Source organism: Felis catus, chromosome C2 (genome assembly GCF_018350175.1).
Source record: "Felis catus isolate Fca126 chromosome C2, F.catus_Fca126_mat1.0, whole genome shotgun sequence".
Lineage (NCBI taxonomy): Eukaryota > Metazoa > Chordata > Mammalia > Carnivora > Felidae > Felis > Felis catus.
Window position 1 is genome coordinate 68676955 of NC_058376.1, and position 18119 is coordinate 68695073.

Sequence of the window (18119 nt, forward strand, 5' to 3'; positions counted from 1 at the left end):
GTAAGTGAAAGGATTAGTGGTTGCCAGGGGTTTAGAGGGAGGTAGGAAGGGATGAACAGTTGGGACATGGGATTTTTAGGGCAGTGAAACTATTCTGTATGTTAATGTAAAGGTGATTTATTTCATTATACATTTGTCAAAACCCAAAGAATGTAGAACACAAAGAGTGAACCCTAATGTAAACTGTGGGCTTTGGTTAATGATAATGTGTCGCTGTTGGCTCATCAGTTATAACAAATATACCACATTAATGTAAGATGTCAATGAGAAAATGGTGAACAGGGGAAAGAGCCGGGTATATGGGAACTGTTTGTAGTACACTTTCTGCTTAATTTTCTGTAAACCTATTCTAAAGATAAAAATCTATTAATTTAAACACACACGCATACACACCAACATTAAAACAAAACCAGAAAGGGAGGAGCATTCTCTGGGCTTTAATTTTCATTATGTGCAGCTCCACTTAGTTAAAAGTATAGCTTGTTGCACCCAGCCAACTCTTAGGGAATGGTGGATCGGCTTTCTCTTCTCATGAAGGAGCTGAGCCTTGTCCTTCACACAGGCAAGGAGGGGATGTCAGGGTCCCAGCCAGAGTGGAATGTGTCCAGGAATGTGATTCATGTTTTAAGGTCAAATGTACAACTTTGTGCCCTCAGAATAGTGGCCATTTTGAGAGACCTAGAGACCCTCTGATCCTGTGCCCACCAGTCCCTCTCAGCTCAGCCCCAAGTACTCCCACCAAAGATGGCCTGGAAAAATAACAATATCTTTTAATCTGCATTTCTTTGCATAAAGAAACTCTGGAATGATAAACTTAAAAATTCAGTAGGAACTGGATAGATGGGAAGCAGGGTAGGAATGAGACTCTTCATAATATATACCTTTGGTTATATTATTTTTACTTTTTGAACCATACTTGTTCAGATTTTAAGTAATCAAAATGAATATTTATTAGCACCTGTTATTTACACTTGAAAAAAAGGCAACAACTTTTTTTTTAATGTTACTTATTTTTAGAGAGAGAGAGATGGTGCACACATGTGCGTGGGGAAGAGGAGAGGGAGAGAGAATCCCTAGCTGGCTCCACACTGTCAGCACAGAGCCAGATACAGGGCTTGATCTCACGAACTGTGAAATCGTGACCTGAGCCAAAACTGAGTCAGATGCTTAACCGACTGAGCTACCTAGGTGCCCCCCAAAAAAGACAACTTCTGTTAACCCAACTTAATAGGAGGATTTTCAAGTAACATTTCAGTAGAGTAAAGGCAACTATTTTTATGGGGGTTAAAAGGAGCCTGAGCATTTTCCCTGGGTTTTTATAGTTTCTTACTGCCTCTACGAATCCACAGTTTGCCTAGAAGCTTCAAGTTGTTTGTCTTAAACAGTTCCTTAAGACTGTGATGCTGGAGTGTGAGGAAGCATGGGATAAATTACAAGTAGGGACAAAGAGAGCTTTTTTACCAGATCATTTTATAATTTGGGGACTCAGTAGATGCTTGTATCTTTGAGATGTGTCTTTCTAATGATTGATACGGAATTCTTTCCTTTTCTATTGTTGTCCTAGACTAAATTTATTCCAAACAATGTTTCCTTCTTACCTGATATAAGGAACTTTAAATTGGTCCATATGGGATTTTTAGCTGCCTAGAAAGTGTGGACACCTGGTTATTTTGTTCTTTTAGGAATGTTTTAAATCTTTGTTCTGCCATAGACACCTGATGTACTCCACATACACTTATCAATAATTGAGGTTTCTAAAACAGGGATGCTCAGAGAAAAGAACAAGGAAACAGAATGCAGAGTTGTGAGGTAGTTCATGGTAGTTTGTCACTCATAAGTAGTTTAAAAGGATTTTCTAGCAAATTCTGATCTCACATAAATCAGACACTGCTTTTGGAAATTCATTGGACCAAAAGTAGAGATTGCTTGTGTTCCAATTATTGGGGATCTTAATATAGAGGAACATGTTCTGGTAAGTGGTGCTTGGCATTATTTTCCCATGTCTTGTTATAAGAATAATGAAGGAGCACAATGGAACGTTGGATGTATCTGCCTTCTGAGGATTCTGTATCCTGAAAGGTGGAATGGACAACAGGCAAACAGAAGGAGAGAATGAAATGTCAGAATGCAGAGGGCACTGATAACTTCAGTTTTAAGCAGGGTAGGATTAGGGGTACAAACTAGATTAATTTCCACAAGTACATCCTTTATAGCCCAGATCAACTGGAAAGAAAATATATACAAAATTGGGAACGTAAGGTCTTTTGCTTTTAATTTTCCCTCCTTGGGGTCTATTTTTGTGACTTGGATAAAAGGTCCTTTTTATTCTCACAAAAGCCATTGGACTTAAGCCTTCTGTCAACCTTCTCTGTGGTTCGTCTTTGTATTTTGTGTTAGAAATAGTCTCTGGAGTCAATGTAGATAATTTTTGGTCAGTAAAAGTAGATCTTTTTGAGATGGTTGCTGTGTAGCCTTGAATGTAAATTCTAGGACTTGGGACTTAAACTTCCCTGTTTTGAAGTTACCTGTAGTAGAGTTACTCAGATCATGGTGGTCACAGAGGAGGCAGAAAGGCAGTACACAGATTAAGTGGTCTCAACATTTCTTTAATACTTAATCTAAGAGCCAAGGATTTATCTAGGGATATTTATAGATTTAGCTGAAAATATGTATTTCCTGAGTGTGAGTACATTGATATTAAAGTTTACCTTTTTAAGACCACGAATTTTAACTACTCTTTTTGAATGCTAAAAATGATTGCCACATTTATCTTCTAGTATGTAAGTTGTTGCCTAAGGCACATTTAAATTTGAGAACCTACATGAATCAACATTCCTGTGTATTTTTAACATCGTTTGAAGATTTGGCACAAGTTTGTTTCTTCTTAATGAATAACTGCTTCTTAGGGTAATAACAAGGGATTTATTAAAATATATAGCACTGAAGCATTTCTTTAGAATGTAAGTTCAAACTGGGGAGGTGTAGGATGAGTAGAGTTTTATATTAAGTTGGAAAATTTGATTTGGTGTTCATAGTAATGTGTAAATTAGATTATTTTCACTCATTTCCTAACTTTGTTCTGAGTTTAGAGATGTTAATGGGTTTATTGTGAATTGGCACCTCGCGAATGTATAATCTTTTATCACATCAGGTTTATGTTGTCTGTGTTCCTTTAAGGAGCCACCTTGAGACAGTGATATTAATTAGGCTGGTGTCAGTCTAGAAGTAATTTTCGTGTGGTGCATTAGAGAAAAATTGAGTATTCTGATACAGCAGTAAAAATGCTGGCCTGGAATTCAGGATACCGGGGTCCCATGTGCCAGTAACTAACTTAGTGACCTTGGATGAGTTATTTACCTTCTTGGATCTCATTTTCCTATTTTGTAAGATGCAGGTATTAAATTACATAGGCTCAAGGACCACTTCAGTACTAACGTTCTAAGACTCTCTGGTTCTGAAATTGTTAGTAATGGCTACTACGAAGCAGAAGTAATCAATTTTCTTTTATTCCTTAAGTTCTTTATTTCCCATAGATTTGTTAATACCTAATTAAAATAATACCTAATTAAATGCCTAATTAAATACCTAATTAAAAAAAAAGGTTTTGATTTATTTAGTAGCATACTATCTATGCTAAGATGCAGTGCTTGCTTGTTTTCAAAGAAATAAAAGTATATTTCCTGATTCTATATTCATTATTAAAGAGTTGAGGGCAGGGGGGCGCCTGGGTGGCGCAGTCGGTTAAGCGTCCGACTTCAGCCAGGTCACGATTTCGTGGTCCGTGAGTTCGAGCCCCGCGTCGGGCTCTAGGCTGATGGCTCAGAGCCTGGAGCCTGTTTCCGATTCTGTGTCTCCCTCTCTCTCTGCCCCTCTCCCGTTCATGCTCTGTCTCTCTCTGTCCCAAAAATAAATAAACGTTGAAAAAAAAAAAATAAAGAGTTGAGGGAAAAATGTATAAAGAAAATAAAAATCATCTCCAAATTTTCTCTGTATTTTTATATATATGCATATACATACATATGTACCTGTATGTATGTCATATCCATTGTATGTTTGTGCCCTTTTTTCCACTTAAGATTAAAAAGTGAATATTTCCCAATTATTGCAAACATTTTAATAGTATCATCTGAAAACATTGTATGATTATTATATATTGCCTCTGTTCCTCTCTTCATCCTTTCATTTTTTTAAATTTTTATTTAAATTTTAGTTAAAATATACAGTACAATATTGGTTTCAGAAGTAGAATTCAGTAATTCACACTTATATACAACACCCAGTGCTGATCACAACAAGTGCCCTCTTTAATACCCATCACTCATTTAGCCCATCCCCCAATAGTTAAGAGTCTCAGGGTTCCTGGGTGGCTCAGTCAGTTAAGTGTCCGACTTTGGCTCAGGTCATGATCTCACGGTTTGTGGGTTCAAGCCCTGCGTGGGGCTCTGTGCTGACAGCTCGGAGCCTGGAGCCTGCTTTGGATTCTTTGTCTTCCTCTGTCTCTGCCCCTCCCCCACTTGTGTGCACATATACATTCTCTCTTAAAAATAAGCATTAAAATTTTTTTTCTTTAAATTCTCCTGTAGTTTGTTTCCCTCTCCTCTTCTCCCCCATCTTCCCATATGTTCATCTGTTATGTTTTTCATCCTCACATTTAAAAAAATATTCTTTCCATTTGTTAGTTTTGAAATTGTTTTAAATGTTTATTTTTGAGAGAGAGAGAAAGAGAGAGCACGCATGAGCAAGTGGGGGAGGGGCAGAGAGAGAGGGAGACACAGAATCTAGAGCAGGCTCCAGGCTCCAAGCTGTCAGCACAGAGCCCCAAGTGGGGCTTGAACCCACAAATTGTGAAATCATGACCTGAGACAAAGTTGGACGCTTAACTGATTGAGCCATCCAAGTGACCCTCTATTTGTTAGTTTTCAAAGCAATATATTGGTATCCTAGCCTTCTCCTAAAGGTGAAAGTGACGTTTTTAAAATTTTTAATTCAACCTTTTGGCCAGAACCTCCATCTTTCAGTAATTCGCCAAAATGACCAACACAAGGGGAAAGAGGAGAGGTACTCGCTATATGTTCTGTAGGCCTTTTAGAAAACATGGAGTTGTTCCTTTGGAAGCATACATGTGAATCTACAAGAAAGGTGATATTGTGGATATCAAGGGAATGGGCACTGTTCAAAAAGGAATGTCCCACAAATGTTACCGTGGCAAAACTGGAAGAGTCTACAGTGTTACCCACCATGCTGTTGGCATTGATGTAAACAAACAAGTTAAGGGCAAGATTCTTGCTAAGAGAATTCTTGTAAGTATTAAGCATGTTAAGCACTCAAAGACCTGAGACAGCTTCCTGAAGCGTGTGAAGGAAAATAATCAGAAAAAGAAGAAAGTTAAGGAGAAAGGTACTTGGGTTCAACTGAAGCGCCAGCCTGCCCCACCCAGAGATGCACATTTTGTGAGAACCAGTGGAAAGGAGCCTGAGCTGTTGGAGCTCATTCCCTATGAATTCATAGCATGATAAATGTAAAAAAAAAAAAACAAGAACAAAAACCTCAAGACTGTGTAAAAAAATAAAATAAAATAAAATAAAACTTTTATTCGAACTTTACCTCTGCCCCTTCCTTCCCTGTCCCACCCTGCCTTCATCGCTCTATTGTCTCTTCCCTCACACACACTTCTGTGCCCCCTCTTGAACCTCTCTCCCACCTTCCCCAACTGCTAGCTGTTATTCCCTCACCTGCATTCCATTTGCTTTTTCTCTGCTGGCTCTTTCTCTTAGCTCATAAATATGCTGTAACTTGCTGATCTTTAAAAACCTCTTGATGTATGTTCCCTTCTAATTTTTTGAAAGAATAGACTGGTTGTTCCCACTTCGTTACCTCTATTCTCTTAATCTATTGTGATCTCTTTTCTGCCCTCAGTTCTTTCAAATACTGACCGTTAAGCTCACCAGTATCCTTCTGATTGCAAGATATTGCAGCCACTCTTGAGGCCTTGTCTTATGGGGCCTGTCTCCTCACACATGCTGTTCAGGTTTTCATTTTAAAAGTAACTGTTTAGGGGCGCCTGGGTGGCTCAGTCATTTTAGTGTCCAACTTCAGCTCAGGTCATGATCTCGTGATCCATGGGTTCGAGCCCCACATCGGGCTCTGTGCTGACAGCTCAGAGCCTGGAGCCTGTTTCAGATTCTGTGTCTCCCTCTTTCTCTGCCCCTCCCCCACTTGTACTCTGTCTCTCCTCAAAAATAAAAAGAAACATTAAAAAAAATTTTTTTAAACTAACTTTATTTTCAGAAATATTTTTAAAAATTTAGAAGCAAATAAGTCACTATTAATAGTTGTATTTTACATTATTCTTGACATTCTCTTATCCCTTTATTTCCAAGAAACAATTTTCTCCTGTTGTATTTTTTTGTCTTCCTGTCCCTCAGGTTATTTGGTAAACTTCTTCCTTCACCTGTCCTTTAAATAGTGGTGTTCTCCAATTCTGCCCTTGGCTTTATAGTCGTCTTAACTTTACACCTTCTCTTTGGATATTTTCATGATGACCTTTTTGAAAGAAGATACACATATGCACATGTACATACATACCCTCGTAGAGTAAAATGTACACATGCCTATAGTTTCAAACTCTATAATTTCAGAGCCTGTAATTGGCACAATAAGTAATTCTTTACTCATTTGTCTTCCCTAGAATTAACCACTGGGTTATCCTTCTAAAGAGATTATTTGCATCTGCTAGTACATATGTATTTGTAATTTTACTTAAATAATTATTCTTTTCAAAGTATTTTAATACAAATGGCAGTCTACTCTTTTTTTTTTTTTAAGTTTATTTATTTTGAGAGAGTGTAAGTAGGGGAGGGGCAGAGAGAAAGAGAGTCCCAGGCACACTCTGTGCTGTCAGCACAGAGTCCAAAGTAGGGCTCAAACTCAAGAACTGTGAGATCATGACCTGAGGCAAAATCAAGAGTCAGATGCTTAACTGACTGAGCCACCCAGGCGCCCCCAGTAGTATATTCTTCATACTTAATTGCACTTTTTCCACCTAATGATATGTAGGGGATCATTTAATGTCAGTATTTGGAGATCTGTTACATTCATTTTAGTGGTTACATAGCATTAAAAAAAAAATTTCTATCCTCCTTCCCCCCTACTGCACATTTTATTTTAGAAGAATTCAAATTTACAGAAATATTTAAAAAACAGTACAATGAGCACCCACCTGTATACCTACCTACCCTTTTTTCTGTTTCTTTCCTGAATCATTTGAAAGTAAAATTGTAGGTATTGTGATAGTTTATTTCAAAATTATTCAGTATGTACGCCTTATGGGCTAGGAATTCTATAGATTCACAATACCTTTATTACATCAAAGATTTTTAAGGTCAATGCAGTATTATCTATTATTAAGTTCATATTCAAATTTCTACAACTGATTCCAAATATCCTTTATAGTGTTTTTTTCTCTCTCCAGCTAGGAGCCAATCAAGAATTAAGATTTATGCTTGATTGTCATAGGCCTTTCATTTAACAACTATCTAAATAGATGACTAACCTAAGATCTCTAGATCCAACCCTTTACTGAAGCTGACTTAAATATCTATGACATATATTTATTTGGTTGTCACATTGACACCTCCAAAATAGCATGTCCAAAACAAATTCCGTGTAAGGGGCACCTGGGTGGCTCAGTCGGTCGAGCGTTTGTCTTCGGCTCACATCACGATCTCACAGTTCCTGGGTTTGAGCCCCGTGTCAGGCTCTGTGATGACAGCCTAGAGCCTGGAGCCTGCCTCAGATTCTGTGTCTCCCTGTCTCTGCCTCTCACATGCTAATGCTCATGTCTATCTCTATCTCTCTCTCTCTCAAAAATAAAAATAAAAATTTATTTAAAAATTAAAAGCAAACTCAGTGTTTTCTGCTCTCAAACCTACTTTTCCTCCTATAGTCCCACCTTATTGAATGGTATCATTCAAATGTTGCCTTAACGAGAAGACATGAAGTCATCCTAGGCTCTTCCTTCCTTGAGACTGTATGTGCTACTCTCTTTGCCTGGAATTCTTTCCCTATTTTGTCTACCTTTCCACTAGTTCATTCTTAATCAAGACCCAGATTAAGCGTTGCTTCCTTGAGCAAACCTTTTCTGACCCTTTTTTACTCCAGGCAGAATTAGATCTATCTCCAGTAGGCTCCCTTTGTATCCTGTACACGCATTTATCCCATCAGTTCTTACTTTGAGTGTGAATTGTTGGTTGATGTACCTGCCTTCTTGATTAGAAAATAGGCTCCTTGAGTTCATATGGATTTAATTTTGTCTTCTATCCTGGGTGTAGTAATACAGTGCCTGGCTCATAAGTGTTTAATGAATATTTATTGAATGGAAGAATAGGTTTATAGATAGTCTTCTCTTTAGCAAGTAAAAATAAAGATTTTTTAAAGCTTAGCTTTACCTGGAATGCATTTGTTGAATTCCTACTACGTACAGTTTCATGCAAGTAGTAAGACTGATTTTCTGCCTTGAAGAGAGGTTAAGGTGACAGGATTGGAGGGTGGGCAAAATGGGTAAAGGGGGGGTCAAGAAGTACAACCTTCCAGTTATAAAATAAATCATGGGGATATAATGTTAACATGGTGATTACAGTCAGCAATTTTGGGTTGTATATTGAAAATAGCTAAGAGTAAATCTTAAAAAGTTCTCATCACAAGAGAAAAAATTTTGTAACTTTGTATGGTAACATATAAATAAATAGATGATAACTAGATTTATTGTGATCATTTTGCAGTGTATACAACTATAGAATTATTACATTGTGCACCTGAAACTAATATAATGTTATATATGTCAATAATATATCAATTAAAAAGAAAAGAAAGGTTTGTGTCTACTTGAGAAGGTAAGACCAGTATACTACAGGGTTAAACAATACTAGAAAGGGGCACCTAGGTGGCTCAGTCAGTTAATCAACCAAGTCTTGATTTTGGCTCAGGTCACAATCTTAGGGTTTGTGAGATCGAGCCTGGCTTTGGGCTCTGCACTGACAGCATGGAGCCTGCTTGGGATTTTGTCTCCCTCTCTCTCTGCCCCTCCCTCATGCACTTGTTGCTCTCTCTCTCAAAATATTTTTTAAAAAAAATACTAGAAGGTAACCTAATTACCTGATAAATGATGCAGACAGGAACCTCAGGGAGAGAGAAGTTGGTGAATGTTTTTTGAGGACCTACTGTGTGCCAGTTACAGTTCTGTGTCTTTGTAAATGTTATTTAATGTCTACAGCTTTTATTTAAAAAAGAAAATTGAAGTTTGTTAAATAGTCCAAGGCCATACAGATAGTAAGTAAAGATTTGAACCTAGGTCTGACTGACTCCAAAAATATGCTCTTAAGTGTTCCAAAGGCAATTAAGAGAGCTATAAAGTGATGCTGTAAATTGAGGGAAAAATAATATCCAACTGTAGGATCATTAAATTAATGGTATATCCCCACAGTGAAAGGTTATATAATTGCTACAAATCATGTGGTTGAGGAATATTTAGTATTTTGAGAAAGTGTTTGTGTTATAATGTGTAGTACTAAAAAGCAATATATAAAAGCATGATTCAGTTTTTTTTAACGTACATATATTTTTGTGCAGAAAAGATTGGAAGGAAGTACATGGAATGGTTAGTGGTAATCCTCCCAGAGTTCTGGTATTACAGGATGTATGAATTTCTTCTTTGTAACAGTCCATTTTCTAAATTCTGTACAGTGAACATATGCTTTTATAATCAGAAAAAAAAGATCATTTAAAAAGGAAAGCATTAAGAAAAAAGAAGTTAAAGTCTTAGAATTATTAAATTTAGAAATGTTTAGTGTTGACCTTCCATGCCTCTGAAGGCCTGGAAGAACTGGCCTAAGCATCCCAGACAGATTAATGTTCCTATTTTAAGATCATCTCACCAGGATAAGCCACTGTCCCTCTGCCTTCCTGTCAGTTCTGTTGCCCAGTAGCAAGTGGAAAAGGAGTTTGCTTTGTATATTATTTCATGAAGACAAGGTCATGAGAGAAATTCCCATGTCTTGTGAAAATTTCCATTGTATAAAGATCCTTTTTTAAAATAAGGGCAAAATTCAATGCTCCTGCCTGGGCTTTATGCTTTACTTCATAAAAACACTGAAAGAAATTAAATATACTTAAGAGAAATTAGAAGAGAATAGAAAAACTTGGGTTTCCTATTAGTTTTCCGTCAGTTTTCTTTGAAAAGAATCATTCTATGCATGATGTATCTCTGTTCGTCCTCTGGGTGGCTATTTTTCTAGCGGAGCGTGTCTGACTGTCCTCATTGGGATTTAGCACACTCTAGTGGACAGTAACTTTTCAGTTTCGTTGGGCGTTTTTTCAAAATCATGTCAGATTATTTTATTGGATGATTCAGTGATATGCTTACTAGATAGTTAAGTTTGTCAATATTTATTTGAGTCAAGTAGTGATCCGAGTGAGCAGGACTGACTTTATAGGCCACTGGGGTGTTGTACATTTTTATATGTTTTTTTCAGTAGAGAGAAGAGAGGCTTTTTACCTTATGTGGAAACTTTCCCATTGGCTTTTATCTTTTCTCGGGTTGATTGAGAAAAGAGGCAGAGCTGAAATAAAAGCATTTGTTTAGGATCTCAGAAGTGCAACTTGGGGAGCACAGATTTGGGTAGCAACTCATATTGTGTTCCTTTAGGGAACAAAAATCCAGGGTTTAAACAAGACAAAAAGGAATGGGTTTCTTTTGTTGTTGTTTACAAATTATTTTGTCTGGTGTTGGCAGCAGAAAACTAATCTTGTCTGAATATAATTGATTGCTAGGTCTCTCTCTAAGCAAAGTCTCTCACTATAGCAAATTGCAGGTGTTTGGGCAGAGGCCTAAGAATATTTGTAGTTTGGCTCAGCTCAAAGTTCGTGGTTTTATCTGGTCATCTCCTTAATGGGCTCCGGCTCCAGTTAAAAAAATCCCTTGGCATGAATGATTCCATTTCATTTCACCTTTCCCATGGGTAAGATGAAATTGATGGACCAAGACATAGAGGAACACTGGTAGTCTTTCTGTATCTCACATTCCTTGGGACTTTTAGGACTCTTGAAAATTTTTATATAACTCTTTGGGAAAAATTCGACCATTTGTGCACAAACATGGTTGTAGCCTATCCTGATAGATTACTCTTGGAAATGGACTTCCACCAAAAAAAGTAATTTTTAATTTTGTTTTTGCAGAGTGATGGTGAAGATTTTAATTACATTGTTGCATTTTTTCTTGGAACAGCAGCCTGCCTTTACCAGGTAGGGTCTCTTCAATGTTTAAGAAACACTTTCCTGTTATTGTTTGTTTCAGTATCAATTATAATAATTGCTTGTGCACTTTAAATAAATAAAAATAATGTCTGAATTCTTTGCCTCTCTTTTAGTTTGAACCTGTTAGCTTTGTGACCTACATCTCCATTTTGAATGTAGTTAGATCCCAGTGAACTTAATGTTAACTCCCTCCTGTGCCTGGTTTCCGTGGTACCATGTCATCTGCCTGTGGTGATAAAGGCTACTTCTAGATTTTTTGGGGGTGATTTATTACTCAGCTTCAGGGCTCTGCTTATATTTCAGCATGAGAATTTTGTACTTTTGGGAAATTCTTTGAACAGGGAACAACAAAAGCAGGATTTTAGGATATTTAATTCAGTAGTGAGGAATAGGGTGGATTGCCAGAGCAGAGAAATTGGAAGAAAGGAAATTAGTTGGAAGTTGATTCCATTAGTTCAGGCAGAAGGCAATGAGAGTGTAAATTCTGGTAATGCTGGTAGGAATGGGGGATGGGGAAGGACACTGAGGAGGAAGACTCCTAGGACTTGAAGACAGGATAGATATGAGACTTAAGGAGCACGGAGTTTTTGCAGCAGGTAACACGGAGATGGGTACTCGCATTTCTAAGAGAGGAAGCACAGATTCGTGGGGAAAGGAGGGGTAGCCATGCCAGTTACCCAAACTTGGGAGTGTCTTTGCTGAAACACGGTAGAGCAAGCAAGACCTTTTGACCTAACTTTTATAAGTGACACATTTCTCTGGCTTACATAGAAAAAATGTTAGAAAGCTTCGCTTTGGGACTGAAAATATAAGGCTACCTAAAACTCAGTAGAAGTCTCTAGTGAAATACTTTGAATATATGCATTTGACTTTATGTAAAGATGGATTAAAAATTTTAGTTTCAGGGGCACCTGAGTGGCTCAGTGAGTTGAGCATCTGACTTTGGCTCAGGTCATGATCTCTCAGTTCGTGAGTTCGAGCCCTGCATTGGGCTTGCTGATGTCAGCACAGAGCGTGTTTCAGATCCTCTGTCCCCCTTTCTCTCGCTCAACAAAAAAGTAAACGTTTATTAAAAATATTTTTTTAGGGGCGCCTGGGTGGCGCAGTCGGTTAAGCGTCCGACTTCAGCCAGGTCACGATTTCGCGGTCCGTGAGTTCGAGCCCCGCGTCGGGCTCTGTGCTGACAGCTCAGAGCCTGGAGCCTGTTTCCGATTCTGTGTCTCCCTCTCTCTCTGCCCCTCCCCCGTTCATGCTCTGTCTCTCTCTGTCCCAAAAATAAATAAACGTTGAAAAAAAAAAATTAAAATATATTTTTTTAGTTTCAGGTGGTCCTCTTTTTTAAACTCCTCAAATTTTTCTGAATTACTTGTATTTAGAAATTTTCGATCTAGTTTGACAGATTTAATTATAATGAACGACATTTCATGCAGGAAATGTGAAAACTTGCATTTGTTAATGTCACAAGTGCTTTAATTTTATGAAATATTCTTGGGGAGATTTTTTAAAACTTTAATCTCTGCTATCACACAGACGATATTATCTCATTTTTGAAGATGAGAAATTTGAGGCAGTTTGAGTCCTACCTGGAAATCACATGGCCAGTGAGTGCTGGAGTCAGGACTTAAGTCTAGGTCTTCTGATTTTAAATATTGTATTCATTCCACTGTCTTAGGCTGTCTATAAGCAAAATTCTATATTTGTATAATTTTTTATGCTATAAAATTACAATTTTATAATCTTTATATGCATTATTTCATATTCTAAAATAATGTGAGGTAAATGTTAACTTTAAAATAATTTCATGAGTAATTCTTGTAAAATGTACTTTTGGCTGTTTTGCCTTAATGAAATAATTTTAAATACTAATAATAACAAAGTGTATTGAGCTCTTATGTGTGCCAATAAGCCCTTTACATTCCTTGTACCATTAAGTCCTCACAGAACGTCCCACACTGAAGTTACCATTGCCATTTTTCAGTGAGGCCCAGATGTTCCTATAGCTGGTTAGTGACTCGAACTCCAGTCTTGGGCCTCCCAAGCAGTGGTGTTGCTCGTAGAGGCGCACCTCTGCCACATTCCTCAAAATAGCTGAAAAGAGTTCTAAGGGGAGCACTGTTGCTCAGCTGTTCTTTTACTGGAGAGAAATTAAACAAATTCATGCTTTAAAAAAGAAAAGCAGAAAGCCAATTTTCTTCTCACTGACAGACAGGAAGCTGCATGCTTTCCACATATGCTGAGCAGAGTGATAATAATGCTGGTTTTTTCCAGAGTGAAACATGTGATTACCTGTTACCATATAACATGCTCCATCTGCTGGTGTCAGGATTTTTTTAATCGCCGTTAGATCAGACCTGAATGGCTACCAGGCTCTGGGGACTTCTGGATGCACAGAGCTCAACAAGATAGGAGTCATCTTGCTATGGAACATTTGAAATAGTCTATCAAAGGACCTAGAAACTAGAGACTGTTCTTTTTTCCCCCTCAGTGCTTTACCTTGAAAACTTTCAGACTTCCAGAAAAGTTGAAAGACTGGTACACTTAGAGCCACCACTTTATAACATTTTGCAGCACTTCTGTCTCACTCTCTTTTTGTATGTGTATGCGCATAGTGTGTATGTTAGTTGTTTATACAGTAAGTTGCAGACAAATACGTTGAGTATAAAGTTGGTTTCCTTATTCAACTTTTTATTTTGAGATCATTATAATTGTTGTAAGAGAGATATATAATCTTTACCTGGCTTCCCCTAGTAGTACCAGCATATACAACTATAATACATTATCACAACCAGGATGTGCGTGTCAGCACAGTGAAGATGTAGAATATTCTTATCACCACAGAGACCCCTTAGGTTGCCCTTTTATAGCCACATCCACTTCCCTCCGGCCTCTTAATCTCTGGCAACCACTAATGTGTTCTCCATTTCTATAATTTTCTCATTTTAAGCAGTGTTCTATAAAGGGAACCATATAGGTTGTAACCTTTTGTGATTGTTATTTTTTTTGCTCCTCATAATTCTTTGGAGATTTTTCCAGGTTGTTGCATATGTCAATGTTTTGTTCCTTTTTGTTGCTGAATGGTATGGTGTGGTGGCACCACAGTTTATTTTAATCATTCATCCATTGAAGGACATCTGGACTGTTTCCAATTTGGGGCTATTATAAATCTGCTATGAGCATTCATTTATAGGTTTCTGTGTGAAGATGAAGATTCATTTCTCTGAGATAAATGCAGCGGAGTGCAGTTGCTAGGTCTTATAGTAGTTGCATGCTTAGTTTTATTGAGACAGACAAACTGTTTTCCAGAGTGGCATACCCTCCAGCAGTGTGTGAATGCTCCCATTTCTCTGCATCCTTTCCAGCATTTGTTGTTATCACTGCTCTTCTGGTCGGTGTGTAGTGATCCCTCGTATTGATTTTAACTTGCATTTACCCTGGTGGCTAATGATGTTGAACATGGTTTCTTGCACTTATTTGTTATCTGTGTGTCCTCTTGGGTAAAATGTCTTTTCATGTCTTTTGCCTCTTTTCTAATTGGGTTGTTTGTTTTTTACTGTCCAGTTTGAGAGTTCTTTGTATATTCTAGACATTAGTCCCATGTCAGAAATGTTATTTGCAAGTATCTTATCCCAGTCTGTACCTTGTCTTTTCATCCTCTTAGCCAGGTCTTTTGCAGAGCAAAAGTTTTTAATTTTGCTAAAGTTCATTTTATCAGTTTTTTCCTTTATGGAAAATGCTTGAGGTTTCAGATCTAAGAACTTTTTTTTTTTCTTTTCACTGAAGTAGAAGTTGACGGGTAGTGTTACATTAGTTTCAGGTGTACACCATAGAGGTTGAACAAGTTTACATGCTATGCCGTGTAGCTACCGTCTGTCACCACTCACTATTATAATTCCATCGATTCAAGAACTCTTTGCCTACCCCTAGACTCTGAAGATTTTCTCCTTTCTTTTCTTGTGAAAGTTTCATAGTGTTATATTTTACATTTAAGTTCATGATCCATTATTAATTAAATTTGGTATAAGATTGTATAAAATATGAGACTTAGATGATTAGATTGCAAGGTTTTTTTGTGTGTTTTTAGTTATGGGGATTTTTTTGCTTGTGGATGAATGGCCAGTTGCTCCATTTGTTGAAAAAGCTATCTTTTTCCTCCACTGAATTGCTTTTGCATCTTTGTGAAACATCATCAGTCAGGCATATTTGTGTGAACCTGCTTCTGTGCTTAGTATTCTGTTTCATTGATCTTTGTGTCAGTCTCTGTGCCAGTACCACATAGTTTTGATTACTTGGCTATATAATCTGTATTAAGTTCCATTTTCTTAGTACTTACAGGGTTATTCAAATTATTTTTAGATGAATTATGATAGTTTGTATTTTATGAGGAAGTGGTCTATTTCATCTTCTCAAATTTATGTGTGTAGAGTTGGTCATAGTATTTCCGTACTATCCTTTTGGTGTCTGTAGGATCTGTAGTGATATTCTCTGTTTCATTCCTCATGTTGGTAATTTGGATCTTTTTCTCTAGCAGTCTTGTTAATTTCATTGATCTTTTCAAAGAACCTGCTCTTTGTTGTTTTTTTCCAATATTCGATTTTATTGATTTCTTCTCTTTTATTATTTCCTCCTTCAAGCTTGCTTTGGTTTACTTGGCTCTTTGTCTAGGTTCTTGAGATGGGAGCTTAAATAATTGATTTGTGAATTTTCTCTTTTGCAATATATACATTTAGTGTTACAACTTTCCCTCTTTGAGCACTTTATTATCTGTGTTTCATAAATTTTGATATGTTGCCTTTTTTTCCATTTTTTTGTTTTTTTTTAATTTTTATTTTTATTTTTTTCAAGTTTTTATTAAATTCCAGTTAACAGAGTGTAATATTAGTTTCAGGTGTAGAATCTAGTGATTTAATCACTTACAGCACTCAGTGCTCATCACAAGTACCCTCTTTAATACCCATCACCTGTTTAACACATCCTCCCACCCACTTCCCCTCCAGAACCTGCAGTTTGTCCTGTATAGTAAGAGTCTTTCTCCTGGTTAGCTTTTCTCTTTTCCCTCCCTGTGTTCATCTGTTTCTTTTTTTTTTAATTCCATATATGAGTGAACTCAAATGGCATTTGTTTCTTTCTGACTTATTTCATTCTTTTTTATGGCTGAGTAATATTCCATTGTATGTATACACCACATTTTCTTTATCCATTCATCAGTCAATGGATATTTGGGTTCTTCCATAATTTGGCTGGTACACTGCATTTTTATTTTCATTTAATTCAATGTATTTTAAATATTTTTTTCCTTGTGGCTTCCTCTTTGACCTATGGATTATTTAGAATTTTGTCTTGCTTTTGTTTTGCTTCCAAGAGTTTGAAGATTTTTCAGTTTTTTTCTATTTATTTCTAGTTTGATTCCACTGTGGTTGGAAAACACTCTGTGTGACTTCTGTTCTTTTAAATTTGTTGAAATTTGTTCTATAGCTCAGAATATGGTCTGTCTTGGTATATGTCCCATGGGCACTTAAACAGAATGTGTTTTCTACTATAACTAAGTAAATGCTGTATAGTTCTCAGGTAGATCATGATGGTCGATGGTATTCAGCTTTCCTGTATCCTTGTTGATTTTCTATCTAGTTCTGTCAGTTGAGAGAGAAGTATTGAAGTTTTAAGTTATAATTGTGGATTGGTGTATTTCTCATTTCAGTTCTATCAGTTTTTGCTTTGCCTATTTTGTAGCTCTGTTGTTTGGTTCATACACATTTAGTATTGTTGCCTTCTTGGTGGATTGATCCATTTATCATTATATATTATATCATTATATAATATAAAAAAATATATAATATATGATGATATATCCCGCTCTAGCCCTTTTTTGAAATAATTTTATATTTATCTGATAGTAGTACAGCCATTCATGCTTTCTTTTGATTAATGTTTGCATATAATATATCCTTCTCCATCTTTTTACTTTCATCTTGCCTACATTATTTGAAGTGAGTGTCTGGTAGACAGATTAAAAACTGTTTCTAAATCTGCTCTGCAAATCTCTGTTTTTTTAATTGTATTTAAGCCATTACATTTAATATAATTATTGATATATTAGGGCTTAAGTTTGCCATCTTATTTTTTGTTTTCTGTTTTTCATTTTTCTGTTTTCTTTTTCCTGCCTTCCTGTGGGTTATGTGAATGTTTTTGTAGAACTCCATTTTTATTTATCTGTAGTGGTTTTGAGTTTATCTCTTTGCATAGCTTGTAAATGGTTGCTCTAGGTATTACATTACACATACTTAGCAGTTTTTTGGTGTTGTCATTTTACTAGTTCAAGTGAAACATAGAAATTGTATCTCCTTTTATGTCTCTTTGTCCCCTATTTATAATTTGTCTTGAATATTTCCTCTACATACATTTAGAACCACATCAGACCGTGTTATTAATTTTTACTTCGGCCATCAAACCTAATTTAGAAATCTCAGGAGGAGAGGGAGAACCTATTACATTTATCTATATTTTTGCTGACGGTGCTTTTTGCTTTCCCAGTGTTCCAGGGTTTTTTCTTTTAGTGTTTCCTTTCTGCTTCGAGAACTTCCTTAAGTCATTCTTTTCGGGTGCCTCTTTAAGTGCCAAATTCTCTTAGTCTTTCACCTGGGAATGTCTATATTTCTCTTCCCACAATATACTTATTAATTACAAAGGGGAAGATACTAACTTCACAGTGGAGAAACCTGTTAGACCCCATCTTACCAAGAGGTCAAAATTAACATCACCAATTATAAGATACATTGCACATCACCTCTGTGGTATTCTTGCCCAAACTACGT

The 18119-nt window shown here is 36.7% G+C and overlaps 1 protein-coding gene and 1 pseudogene across 6 annotated transcripts in view; both read left to right on the forward strand.

Annotated features, from left to right (window-relative positions):
- SEC22A (SEC22 homolog A, vesicle trafficking protein) overlaps positions 1-18119 on the forward strand; it is a 79318-nt gene that overhangs the window by 53184 nt on the left and 8015 nt on the right. For 5 of the 6 annotated variants that reach the window (XM_003991713.5, XM_003991714.5, XM_045037031.1 and 2 more), the window contains one exon: positions 11233-11298. The exons of the other annotated variant lie outside the window; for it this stretch is intronic. In XM_003991713.5, the coding sequence (XP_003991762.2) occupies positions 11233-11298 (66 nt within the window). Of the gene's footprint in view, positions 1-11232; positions 11299-18119 lie in introns of those variants that run through there. 6 annotated transcript variants of the gene reach the window in all.
- On the forward strand, positions 4802-6130 carry LOC109503474 (annotated as a pseudogene).